This window comes from Schistocerca serialis, chromosome 7 (assembly GCF_023864345.2).
Source record: "Schistocerca serialis cubense isolate TAMUIC-IGC-003099 chromosome 7, iqSchSeri2.2, whole genome shotgun sequence".
NCBI lineage: Eukaryota > Metazoa > Arthropoda > Insecta > Orthoptera > Acrididae > Schistocerca > Schistocerca serialis.
The window spans coordinates 46,441,001-46,454,491 of NC_064644.1; the positions used below are offsets into that span (position 1 = coordinate 46,441,001).

The window sequence follows — 13,491 nt, forward strand, 5'->3', positions numbered from 1 at the left end:
GTCTGCATTTATGTTCAAAGCATTCATTTCTCGCGGTGTCTCCATATTTTTGTCCTGTATATCTAACGGATATCCATTTGGCTCCATTAAGGAACTCAGTTCCTCGCACATTGTAATGGAATCTTTATTGAAGCAGTTAACTGAATGTAATGTAACAGAAATCTTATTAATGATTGTTGGTGGAAATTCCGAGGATAGTGCTGAGCACACAGGTAATACGATATTATCTGTTTGAAGAGCGTGAAACCTCTGGATTAAGATGCAGATACCCACTTGTAAAACTGTAGATTATGCGTAAAGGGAGGCTGTTATGTCAGAGGTTTTCGTGGTGAAAGTGTAGGATATGTCAGTAAGGAGAGAGAGGGAGTGGTACAGTATTCGGCATTACATCTCGATGAAGGCCTTAATTTTAAAGACTGTCCCACACAAAGATGTAATAAAGCCTCTAAAGTTATGAACGAAACCGGCAAGATCATGACCATGAATAAAAAATTTCGTTCGAATATTTTGCACCTGTGCTACGATATAATGTTGACACCTGTCGTCTCCTTTGGAGCGATTGAGTGAGCCCGCCACTTGCGGGGTGCATGATTAGTGATGATGATATGAGGAATGCCGACGATGGTACTTTTTAATGTTACAGGGCATGCAAAATAACTATGTCGGAAGCACTTCGTTGGCTATACACTTTATCCTTTGGGTTTACAGATATGTATGCAGGGATCATGTACTGACTTCTAGGGAGATATGCAGGCAGAGTGAATTTCAATACAGGACACATTCGGCAGTAATTTGGAAGTAAATAGGTGACTTGACAGAGAGCAGGGATCTGAATGAGATAATGTTACAACAGGTAAAGGAATTTATCAGCGCCTTCCAAGAGATGCTAAGCAAAACAAAAAACAGTGATTTACACATTTTTTGACTGATCACGGATCGTATGCAAGCTGTTTATTCAGAATAAAAAGGAAAACCAACAGTAGATGCGTATGAAGAGCGGAATGGAAACCGTAAGTGTCCCGTGATTTGGACTTCACTAAAGGCGACGGTAAAGATGCCCTGAGACGTATTAGCAGGCGAACTTTACAAATAATGTCATCATCATTTTCGTGGGTCTTGTTAATATGGATTTGGCGATGTAAGTGTCGGAGGGTGGCCGGATGCCTTATCCCCTATCCCCGGACAGAATTAACGTACCCCAGCTGTCTGCATCTAGGTAAGCCATGAAATAGTGCAAACGTTTTCAAATGTCTGCGAGTCGTGTAACTGAGGCGGCACGTGGGGACCAGCCTGATATTCACATAGTGGGATGTGGAAAACCGCCGTCCAGGAAGCAGCACATAAGCTCCCTCGGCTAACCTGGCCGGTTGAAGTTTCCAAATAACATATTTTGCAAATATCGCCTGACGGCAATTGCATAGGAGACTGTACGTTTTTCTTTTGTTGCTTATTTATATGAGCTTTCCTAACCTGTTTTATCTGATGATGATGAGTCGAAACGCGTTTTTAGCGATCAAGACGTTTCCATGGAATTACTACAAACAAAGTCAGGAAGGTTGCATACCTTGCAAATAGAAGACTTCATCATTCAAACGGATAACTACTTCGTCGTACAACATGTAATTTGAACTTGATGATACATTCTATATTTGAGAATCTATATAACCAAATGGTTAACTCGGTTCATTGTGCATTGGTCCCAGTTGCAGGTTGCCTATCTAACGGCGTCCAGGGCAGCAAAAATTTGATTTTCCGTATTTCGAACACTTATCTATCGAATTTAAAAAATTGAAATTCTGTCATAACCATCTTATTAAGAGGTATAAGCAGTTGTTAAAGGTTTAACTCAGAAAGACGGGTATTAAAAAAATCACTCAGACTATATTCATCCAATACTTCAGAATAAGAGCACTTAACGAAAAAAAAAAAAAAAAATGGTTCAAATTATTCTGAGCACTATGGGACTTAACATCTGAGGTCATCAGTTCCCTAGAACTTAGAACTACTGAAACCTAACTAACCTAAGGACATCACACACATCCATGCCCGAGGCAGGATTCGAACCTGCGACCGTAGCGGTCGCGCGGTTCCAGACTGAAGCGCCTAGTCCCGCTCGGCCACATCGGCCGGCAGCACCTAACGCCTAGCAACAAACTTTATACATCATTTCAAACCTTTATGAAACTCTCTCGGTGACACTCCCCACAATATGATGAAAAGAAAAAAGTTTGTCGCTTACTGAATTTTCTCTGTTCTTGCAGTATCAAGAATGACGTTTTAATTTATTACATCTTTGTTAATACCCACATGTACCACTGAATGTACTTGCAAAATTATATCATTGTACGACATATAATTCAAAAACGTTGAGATGCATGAAAAACTTGCTTTTCTTTTATAGAAGGCAAATTACCCAGAATATACTCATCCACTGTTTCATGATGAGAGCACTCAACAACTTTAAGTAAAACATTGATAAAATAATCATACGTTTGAAGCTGTTTCATATACTGGAGTTACATTCTTTAAAGAACTTGGGATGGGGGTGTTACTGGTTTTGTCTACTCTGTCTCTCTTGTCTGATGTGACAAACGAGAAGAGAAGCGAGGGATGGCCACTTCAAGGTAGAGTGCTGTGCTGGTCGCCTGGAAACTTCCGTCGTTACGAATGACAAAGGGCATATCTATTATCGCTGTAGGTTAGTAAAGATAAGCTAGACTGGCGGTGGGTTTTTATTAGGTTCCGGATTTTTGTTTGCAGTTATTCTTACTGTTTCCTTCACGAATTTTGTATAATTTATGCAATGTATATGTGATATTTTCCAATTGTAAGTGCCACATACAACCCGCTTTATCCCCTAGATGGGGGGGGGGGGGGACAAAGCGTAGTAAATTAAATAAAGAAAGGTAGGAGAGGATAAGTTAGATCAACACTTTGTAAGTTTGGAGGGTGGAGCAGGATTCAATACTCATTTACATCTGAATAATATATTCAGTTTGCTGTGGGCTTTCTGTTAGAAGGTTGGAAGGTGGTCTTTCCATTTCAGTTTATGATTGAGAGTTACTGTGAAGTACCGGTATTTTAGTTTTTTCATTGGTAGGATAGAACGCTGTTAAACAGCAACGTAGAAGTCATGGGAGGCGGAAGCTGTGGGTGGTGGGTCCTATAAAAATCAAATGTTCAAATGTGTATGAAATCTTATAGGACTTAACTGCTAAGGTCATCAGTCTCTAAGCTTACACACTACTTAACGTAAATTATCCGAAGGACAAACACACACACCCATGCCCAAGGGAGGACTCGAACCTCCCCTGGGACCAGCCACACAGTCCATGACTGCATCGCCCTAGACCGCTCGGCTAATCCCGCACGGCTTGGGGATCCTATAAATACTGTCTTGATCTTGGAAGGGTTTATCATGACGTACCAGTGGTTTAGGTATAACGTTTAAAATTCTGTTAAAAACGAGGCCATTAAAGATGGAACACAAACTCACGTTAGTCAAAGTTGGGGGAGAAAATTACTCGTTTCTTTTTCAAAAAAGCATTCATCGTATCCACCTCTAGAGGTTAAGGGAAACAATGTAAAACCTAAACCAGTATTGCTGGATGGGGGTTGGAAAGCAAATTGTCCTGAATAAGAGTCCAGTGACTTACCGACCACATTACCATGCTTGGTGCCCCAGGGGGTGAACTGGTTGAAATGGCACTTGAGGGGTTGTTGAGATTTCTGGTGGGAGAAGTATAGGGCTATGTAAGCGGTGCCCTCAGTGTACTAATGAAAGTGAACAGGTATGCTTTTCCTTTAAATATGAATAGAGTAGTGGACATGCTGGAGTGGCTAGAGAAGAGAGACATGCGGCAAGCCTGCAGTAGGAGGAGAGATACGGAAATTAGTGTTGTTTATGTTTATGGTTACGTAGTGTGGGCAATTCGATTGCACAATCACGGTAGGATGGGCTATTGGAGGTGCTTACACGTAGAATTTAAAAAAGATGCTTGACTGCCATATGCGGCAATAGATGGCAGATTTATGATTACTCAGTTGATGCATAATAGGGTACAAAGGGTGGGCGATTGGACAGTAATCAGAATGGGATAGGCTATTGGAACTGTATACATCTGGAATTTGAAAAAGATACTTGATGCCATACGCAGTCTTAGGCCTTTCCAAGATTAAGTGATATGTAGATGGCAGGTTTATGTTTACTGAGTTAGTGGGACTGCAGGTAGATAAGGTATAAGAGTTAGTCACCGGAATAGAAGTTGGGATGGTATCTACAGTGGTTAACAGGAATGGGTAGATGCCTGTTTAGGTGTTCATAGGTGTATTGGGAGAGTATGGGTTTGAGGAACTTTATAAATACTGAAGTGTGGTGGTTAGGCACTAGATGACGTTGTCACTAGCATATTCGTTAAATTTAAGGAAGAATAGATTTTCCACAGAGTGGAATAGTAGCCTGTGCTTAGAATCACGTTGAAGCGGATGGAAAGGATTTGTAGGATGGAGTGAGAGGTGTTTTCATATGCCGATAGGGAATGCAGTCTTGACTACTATGCAGGAATGTGAAATAAGCAGTGGGGCTGTTACACTGAGACATAGGAGACTGTCCAATGGATCACGAGACACTGTCATGGCAAAAAAGCCCACAAAATTCCTTCCAAAGACTGGATATTGTGTGATTTAGTGCACATATTCCGATTTGGGTGAAACGCATTTCTTTCTTGCATTTTTGAAGACAAGCGAATGTGCGAAGTTGCAAATACTAATGCATTTTGTAGATGTATCTTACCGTAATGATTAAACACCATTACTGCGAATAGACACAATATAAGGCATTGAAAAGCGATCCTGTGATGGAACGAATGACTGTTGTAGCTGTGAAGGGTTGTCATTAAGCAGTGGTGTCAGGAATATCTAATGCTTGCTTGTTACACACTGTCGTTACTCACGTAAGGCTCCCCTTCTTTATGGATGATTTCCTCATGCTCGAGGAGGAGTTCAACAGCTTCCACGAACTCTACGTTGATAGCATGCAGAAGCGCGTCGCGCGTTTCTACGCCGAGCACGACCAGCAGCTCGACCATCTCCAAGTTTTCCTGGTCGATGGCCAATGTCAGTGCACCTCGTCCCAGCGGATCCAGGCAATTGATATTGATGTGCCCTTTGTGGTGCGCTAGCTGCAACATCCTGCAATGCAATGACATTAACTACAGTGTAACAGACTCCGTGCTTCCTTTTGCATCTGAGCATAATGTGCAATTAAATTATAGCCTATACATCCTTTATGACATTTTTACTTTCAGAAAGTATCGTCACAGTAGATGTGTGACTTGTAACATATCACCTTCTACTACTATGGGTCTCGCTTGATTTTGGATTAGAGCCTGACATGCATAAGGCGCTACACCGGGTGAACGTTAGTAAAACCAACTAACTGCAGGGACGGATTCTTGACTGGAAATGAAGGAACAAAGGTTCTATGAACATGTGTGCGGAAATGCATCGTTGCCACTGTAGGTGGCGCTGACGAATGACAGTTCCTCCGATCGTATGCCATGTGTTCCTTGTGTGTTGCAGGTTGTGTGGTTGACACAGCGTACTGTAAACAGCAGAATGGTCTGGTACTCATGTCAGGAACAGATCGAGATGGGTTTGTGTGAGGCCAAGAAGATAGAAATAGCCAAGAGGCAGCACGGCTACACCAAAACAAGTATTCTCACAGACGCCAACTACATCACACAGCATTTCAATTCCTTTTTGGACGTTTGTGTGATCATGGGTCCTTTCAGACAAACAAACGTGCAGAGAGATGGCAGACTGTGTGTACACCTAATCTGGAGTACCAGGTTCTATAGGATATTGAGACGTACCCTAGTAAAATCTCCAGCAAGTTGCCTGCCAGCATGGTAAAAACCGAAGTACGATTACAGGTATCCTGCATGACAAGCGTTACTATCCCTATCACCTGCAACACATGGCACATTGTCATAAATTTTGCTATGGTTATTTTTCAGTGCTGAAACATTTCATGTTAATGATAAAGTTAACTGGCATAATATGTGCATGTAGGGACTCCGTAAAGCATAGGAGATGGTTGACCATGAAAGAGATATGGCTTAAGTGAGCGTGTTTTGTTACATTTCTTATTAAAAGGCGCATGGCTCATTCACGTTTTGAGAATAACGCCGTGACCGGAATGAATTAATGAAATGCTACAGTTGTGGCTTTTTCAACTACTTCAGGAAGACAAATGACTTCATACTCCAACAAGATGGAGCCCAACCACACTGCCACAAGTGTATGACAGTTTTTGAATGGAACATTGCCTAAACGCTGAATATAGCGAATGGGAATTTGAAACACTACCCTACAGTTTAGCTTCCAAGATCTCCAGGTGTGACACAATGCGTCTTTTTGTTGGGATATGTGAAGGAATGTGGTTTTGCTCCCTCTCTAACTGAAGATGTAAATGAATTCAAAACGAAATACCAACACCAGTGATGAAATCTTACATCAAGAACTTCGGTATTTTGTAGATGCTGCCTGTGTGGCTGATGGTGGGCACATAGAGCCTTTATAGGGTGACACATAATAACGGGAATGTTTGAAATGGGTAGTGGCAGCCATGGAAAGGTGGCAGCACTGAGGGATCGTGACAGTAAGTAAGCAGTCCGCCATTTCAGTAGCATGGACCAGTGGAACGGACAACAGCGTGCGTTAGCTATAAAAATGTTTTATAAAAACAATGATAGTTTGGTAGCGGCGCAGAAGGAGTTTCGGCGTTTCTATAATGTAGGACGTCAAGATGCCGTTCCATCGAATCACGCTATAAAATGTTGGATTAATAACTTTGAAGAGATTGGATCTGCCCTCAAGAGGAAACCAACAGGACGACCAAGAAGTGTGCGATCTGCAGCGAACATTAATGTTGTACGCAAGTCTATGTTACGGAACCCACGGCATTCAATTTGTAAGCAAGCAGCAGCCCGGGAGAGTGTTCGCAAAATTCTTGATCTTGATTTAAAATTTCATCCATACAAACTACCGACAGTTCAACAATTGAAGGACCACGATTACTGGTTGCAAGTAGGATTCTGTCAACAAATTATAACGAAAATAAACAATGACGATGCATTTCTAAACAAGTTGTGGATGTCAAATGAGGCACATTTTCATCTCACAGGTTATGTGAATAAACAGAACTACCGTTATTGGGAAAACACAAATCCTAATGACGTCATTGAGCGCCCTTTACACGCTGGTAACGCGACAGTGTGGTGTGATGTTTCATCACATGGGATTATCAGACCGTATTTTTTCGCAAATGAACAGGGAAACACAATAACTGTCAATGCCGATCGTTACGTGGAGATGTTACGAACTTTCGATACGCCTGATTTGGACAACTTTCCAAGCGTTCAAGAAGCCTGGTTTCAACAGGACGGAGCGACATCACATATGTGCGATAATTGTTTGGCAACAGTGTGATCTCAAGATTGGGTAACATTCCCTGGCCCCCTAGATCACCAGATTTATCCGTTTGTGATTTTTTTCTTGTGGGGCTATCTCAAGAGCAAGGTCTACACGACTCGACCAAGAACCTTGGATGAGTTAAAACAGAGAATTCGGGATGCAGTTCACAGTATCCCAGCTGAGATATTGCAGTGGTTAATGAGGAATATCAACAGCAGATTTCACGAATGTTTTTGTACAGGAGGACGCCACCTAAAGGACGAAATTAAAAATAAATGATAAATGCCATCAACGTTTGATAAACGGCAAAGTTGGAAGGTTTCAATTACTATGAATGCAATTTCTTTCCTTCATCATTTTATTGGATTGTGGAAATGTTCCCATTTTTCTGTGTCACCATGTATAATAACACAGCAAAATCTTTAGGGTTTTGTGGATATTATACAATTTGTATCTGTCCTTTTATCATGTTTGTCTAATTAGGTATGAATACCGTGTATTACGGACTATAAGACGCACTTTTTTTCTTCGAAAATTGCCTCCAAAATTCAGGTGCGTCTTATACTCGAAATCAATATAAAAATGTCCAGTGTTTGACTTAAAATTCCCGCCAGTCTTGAAAATGGCCATATATTTGTTGCTGCGGGAAATCTATCTGCATCTGGCAACACTGGGTTCAAATGGCAGCAGCAGTGCACCGATGCAACAGATATAACCCGCGGCTATACTACAATCCCATACTTATGACTAACGTAAGGGCCGTAAGGATAAGATTAGAATAATTACTGTAAGCACTGAGGCATTCAAAAAATCATTCTCCATGCGTGAATGGAACAGGAAGAAATCCTAACTCGTTCAATGGGACATACTGTCTGCCATACACATCAAGGTGGTTTGCAACGTATAGATGTAGATGTTAAATTGTATATTAGACATGAATGGAACAAATGGATTATGGATGAAACCCAACACAGATTCACGCCGAAGGGGGCATTAAAACGACTTACAATCAAACAACAGTATGGGTCTTTCAAGAAGTGCAGCAAAAGTAACCGTCTCGATTGCAGTGAACACCATCTTAGGGAGAGGAGAACATTACAACGAAGAGGAAGAAGAAGAAGAAAAAGAAAGTTTAGATGAAGATTTTCAAGGATTTTAAAGGTCAGTTCGGTTTTATGAACTAAGAACTTTTTTAATCTGGCTTTGCAATCTAATAATAAAAATGGTAAAATTTTTTTTTTAAATGCTTTCAAATTAAGTTATGTTTGTAGTTCGTAGCGTCTAATAATCCGTAAAATACGTTAGTAAAAATCAGATATGCTTTTTGAAACGCTCTTTAACTAGTTTTTAAGACTTTAACGTATTTCTCTAATTTTCTGAAAATGTAGTGTTATACCTCCTGACGTTCGGGACATCTCCTCTTTCGACGGCGAGCAGATACTTTTTCTCGTCGAGGGTCAGCGGTCTTGGCAGGTTGGGCATCACGATTGGTTCCCGGGATACGCCTGGGGCTTCGATCTCCAGCCCCACCTGGAACGAAGGAAAGGTCAGCCAACGCCTCAGAAACAAGTAGTCAACAGTAATGTTTGTGTAGCGGCCTAGAGCGTACTGATCTCAGTCTATAGATCGACCTCGCTTATTAAAAAAATTCTTCTAATGGCTTGAGCTGGAGGCGAGGATTATATAACACCTACGTCAGTAAATTATAATTTACCTCCAACATATCGTCCTATGTGTAATGAACTGGAATGTTGTCTTAATATAATGCGCTGTATGCTGTGCGGTCACCTAATTGCTTTAGCCGGTTTAAAATTACAAATATGAGAGACATCGAACTGAATTATGCTGTTTAACCTGCCTATACACACTGACAGAAAGTTTTGGTCTTCATAAAGAGAAGACGACTCAGACTTAATACGTTATATTCCCAGAACACTTATTTTCCGACATACTGAGTTGCTGAAATGTGCAATCGTCTTTTTAAATTTGTTGGTTGTCCGATTTTCTTTCACGAAGTCTGAGCTATTGTACGCCGTATGATTATGTTTACCCTGCTCTGAAATACAGTCAAAGTCGGTATATCTTATAATGCATGTTTTCAATGAGTTTGTTATAAATGTGAAATTTAGGAACTTAAAAGCTGAAATTGTTGGAAAAGCAGGAAAATAGTCGTATTGGCCATAATTTCAGTTGTTTCAATACTTTCTCAGTGATGAAAAGGCAAATGAAAACAATTCATCTGCTTATACAGCGAAAATACACTGAAGAGCCAAAGAAAACGGTACACCTGCATAATATCGTATGCGGCCCTCGGTGGGCACGCAGAAATCGCGCAGCACGGCGTAGCATGGACTGGACTAATGTCTGAAGTAGTGCCGGAGGAAACTGACACCATGAATCCTGCAGGGCTGTCCATTAATCCGTAAGAGCACGGGGATGAAGATCTCTTCTGAACAGCACGTTGCAAGGCATCCCAGATATGCTCAATAATGTTCATGTCTGGGGAGTTGGGTGTCCAGCGGAACTGGTTAAACTCAGAAGAGTGTTCCTAGAGCCACTCTGTAACAATTTGGACGAGTAGGGTGTCGCATTGTCCTGCTGGAATTGCCCACGTCCGTCGGAATGCACAGTGGACATGAATAGATTCAGGTGATCAGACAGGATACTTACGTACTTGTCACCTGTCATAGTCGTATCTAGACGTATCAGGGGTCCCATATCACTCAAACTGCACACGCCCCATACCATTACAGAGCCTCCACCACCTTGAACAGTGCCCTGATGACATGCAGGGTCCATGGATTCATGAAGTTGTCTCCATATCCTTACACGTCCATCCGTTCGATACAATTCGGAACGACACTCGTCCGACCAGGCAATATGTTTCCAGTCATCAACAGTCCAATGTCGGTGTTGACGGGCCCAGGTGAGGCGTAAAGCATTGTGTCGTGCAGTCATCAAGGGTACACGAGTGGGCATTCGGGTCCGAAAGTCCATATCGATGATGTTTCGTTGAATGGTTCCCATGCCGACACTTATTGATGGGTCAGCATGGAAATCTGCAGCAATATGCGGAAAGGTTTCACTTCCGTCGCATTGAACGATTCTCTTCAGTCGTTGTTGGTCCCGCTCTTGCAGGATCTTTTTCCGGCCGCAGCGACGTCGGATGTTTGATGTTTTACCGGATTTCTTATATTCACGGTGAAATGTTCGTACTGGAAAGTTCCCACTTCATCACTACCTCGGAGATGTGTTTCATCGCTCGTGCGCCGACTATAACACCAAGTTCAAACTCTCTTAAATCTTGATAATCTGCCATTGTAACAGCAGTAACAGATCTAACAACTGCGCCAGACGCTAGTTGTCTTATATAGGCGTTGCCGAGGGTAGTGCCGTATTCTGCTTGTTTAGGTATCTCTGTATTTGATTATGCTATATCAGTTTCTTCGGCGCTTCAGTGAATCATATACTGCTATTTTCGACAGTGTGTGAATTGTGTTGTATGAAAGAAGTATTGTCACGCGCATAACTTAATCTAATGCTTAACAGGACTATTAAACTGAAAAAAACCAAAGAAAAGTACGGGGAAAAGTTCAGTAATTATTCTTCGTGCCCCTTTATGTATAAAAGATCATTGCTCAAAATTTTTCAAGGGTTCCCCAATACAGAAACTTTTTCAGTGGTGGTCATAGTGCTTGTTCGTGGCAAAACCAAGAAATAGAAATGTAATATTGAAGTCCGTCTGCTGTCTTTTCAATAGTATTTTAACCGCACCAATATATATTTCGAAGCACAGCCTAGTTATCAGGGTTTCAATTTTATTGAAGGTCCTTTAGTGTGATGTCAACATGGCAAAAATACGTATCTGTGAATTTTTCTGATTTCTGTTACTTATGACATACGTCGCAATGAAGTACCTTCCAAATTCTGTTAACATTATTATATGGAGATTCACACTGTATATTCACAAATACTCTTTCTGGACTGTTGACATCACAATGGTTCAGATGGTTCAAATGGTTCTGAGCACTATGGGATTTAACTTCTGAGGTCATCAGCCCCCTAGAACTTAGAACTACTTAAACCTAACTAACCTAAGGACATCACACAATTCCATGCACGAGGCAGGATTCGAACCTGCGACCGTAGCGGTCGCGCGGTTCCAGACTGTAGCGCCTAGATCCGCTCGGTCACCCAGCCGGCTGACATGACAATGAAGGACCTTCGATAACAACTGATGAAGTTGCGCTTCGAAATCTGCATTGGTGAGGCAGAGACACTATTGAAAAGACAATAGACGGATTTCATTATTAAGTTTTCGCTAAATGTTTCATATGCATTTTTTTCTTCCTGTACGCTACATGAAATCCAATACCTTGGTAGTCGCTAACTGTCTATGTAAAACTGTTGTACCACACTTATCTACACATCAGTGTGCAACGTAAATGTTGTATTTAAGGTCTCAAAGAGTTGTTGGAACAATACACATTAAAGAAATTTAGATGACAGATGTAAGTTTAATGAACTATCCACCAAAGCCATTGCAGGATTTTGCTCTGCAAGAAGGGGACGTGTGATGAGCAGAATGGCTGGTTGCCTGGACACTCACCCCGTCCAGGTCCTTCTTCTCATCCGCCATGGTGGTGGTGGTGCCGAGGGTAGGGTAGTCGGTGTAGGCCAAGGCTGTCAAGTCCGGTAGGCTCGGGCTACCTGAGCTGAAAAACACAACAGCCATGTGGTGGTTAGTCCTCTCCACTCGTTGTTTTCTGATATTTTGCGCGTTGTTTGTTCTTAAGCCATTAGTCGAGGGTGAGGCATAAGAAAGAGCGATTTTGAAAAGGCTGTTAAGAAAAAACACTTCGTTAATTTTTTATTTAATAATCTCAAAATAGATGAAAAAGCGTTTTCTGCAATACTAAAACATCGGTTATTCTTTGAAGATAGCTCCGAAAAGATGTCATCCGTTTAGACGCACACATTCCTCCAGCCGGATCTTGAAGTGAGTCATCATCACATTGCGCAGCATGCCAGTGGGATTTGAACAACTTCCTGTCGGATCCGCTCTTTCAGGGCTTCAATTGTTCGATGAGGGTTCTCCTGGTACACTTTGCGTTTCGTATAACCCCACAAGAAAGAGTCACATGTTGTGAGGTCGGTGAACGAGCGGCACATGTAATATCCCCACTTCGGGAGATCACATGATTTGGAAACAAACGACTGACAGTATCTATGCTTACTCGAGCAATGTAGGAGGTTGCTCCGTCCTGCTGGAAAAACTTCTCATCGTTCCCTTCGTCGGATGCTAGTTGTGGAGTAAAAAGGTTTTCCAACATGTCTGCGTATCTGCGCAAAGTCACTGTTACAGCATTGCCATGGCGTAGTACACAGTAACTTTTGCGTAGCGCAATGGTTGCTGATGCAGTTCCACAAACGGTTTACAATGCCCTCGTCTCGATTAGTCATGTCCAAAAATTCTAAGCCGAACCGGCTTCGGCTCACATGATCTGTTTCCTTAAGAGCCTGAACCATTTGGATTTTGTAGGGGTGAAAGTGCAAATCTTGGTGTAAAATTCTTCTTACCGTTCTGTTTGAAATCCCAAGTCAGCGCTGTGCCGCCGAACTGAGCGACGAGGACTTCTCTCAGTGGCAGCTCTTACACGTTCGATGTTTTCAGATGTGCGCACAGTTTTGGTCTCCCAGTTTTCTACTTTGTCGTTGACGCCGCCTCCTCAGAGTTCTCAACACACTTTTTAATCGCAGAGGCAGATGGCACCGGCCGATTCCCATTAATGTTGGAGTGGTAGCGGAATGCACAACGCGCTAGCTGGTACGAACTACCGTTTTGATAAAATGCTTTGACAGCGTACGCACAATGCTGTGGGGTCCAGCACTCCATTATGACTAATTGCTATTTCGCGCCAAACGTACCTGACTCTATCCCATCCACCTCTCTCCGACGCAGCTCGATTCGCGTGCTTTTTAAAATCGCTCGATATTATGCCTCACCCTGTATTT

The 13,491-nt window shown here is 42.0% G+C and overlaps 1 protein-coding gene across 1 annotated transcript in view; it reads right to left on the reverse strand.

Annotated features, from left to right (window-relative positions):
• Positions 1–13,491, reverse strand: part of LOC126412209 (transient-receptor-potential-like protein) — a 219,084-nt gene that overhangs the window by 183,235 nt on the left and 22,358 nt on the right. Inside the window, exons 2-4 of the mRNA XM_050081692.1 lie at positions 12,086–12,191; positions 8,873–9,006; positions 4,953–5,190 (exon numbers count right to left, since the gene is read on the reverse strand). Of these exons, the coding sequence (XP_049937649.1) occupies positions 4,953–5,190; positions 8,873–9,006; positions 12,086–12,115 (402 nt within the window). The 5' untranslated portion in view covers positions 12,116–12,191. The remainder of the gene's footprint in view (positions 1–4,952; positions 5,191–8,872; positions 9,007–12,085; positions 12,192–13,491) is intronic.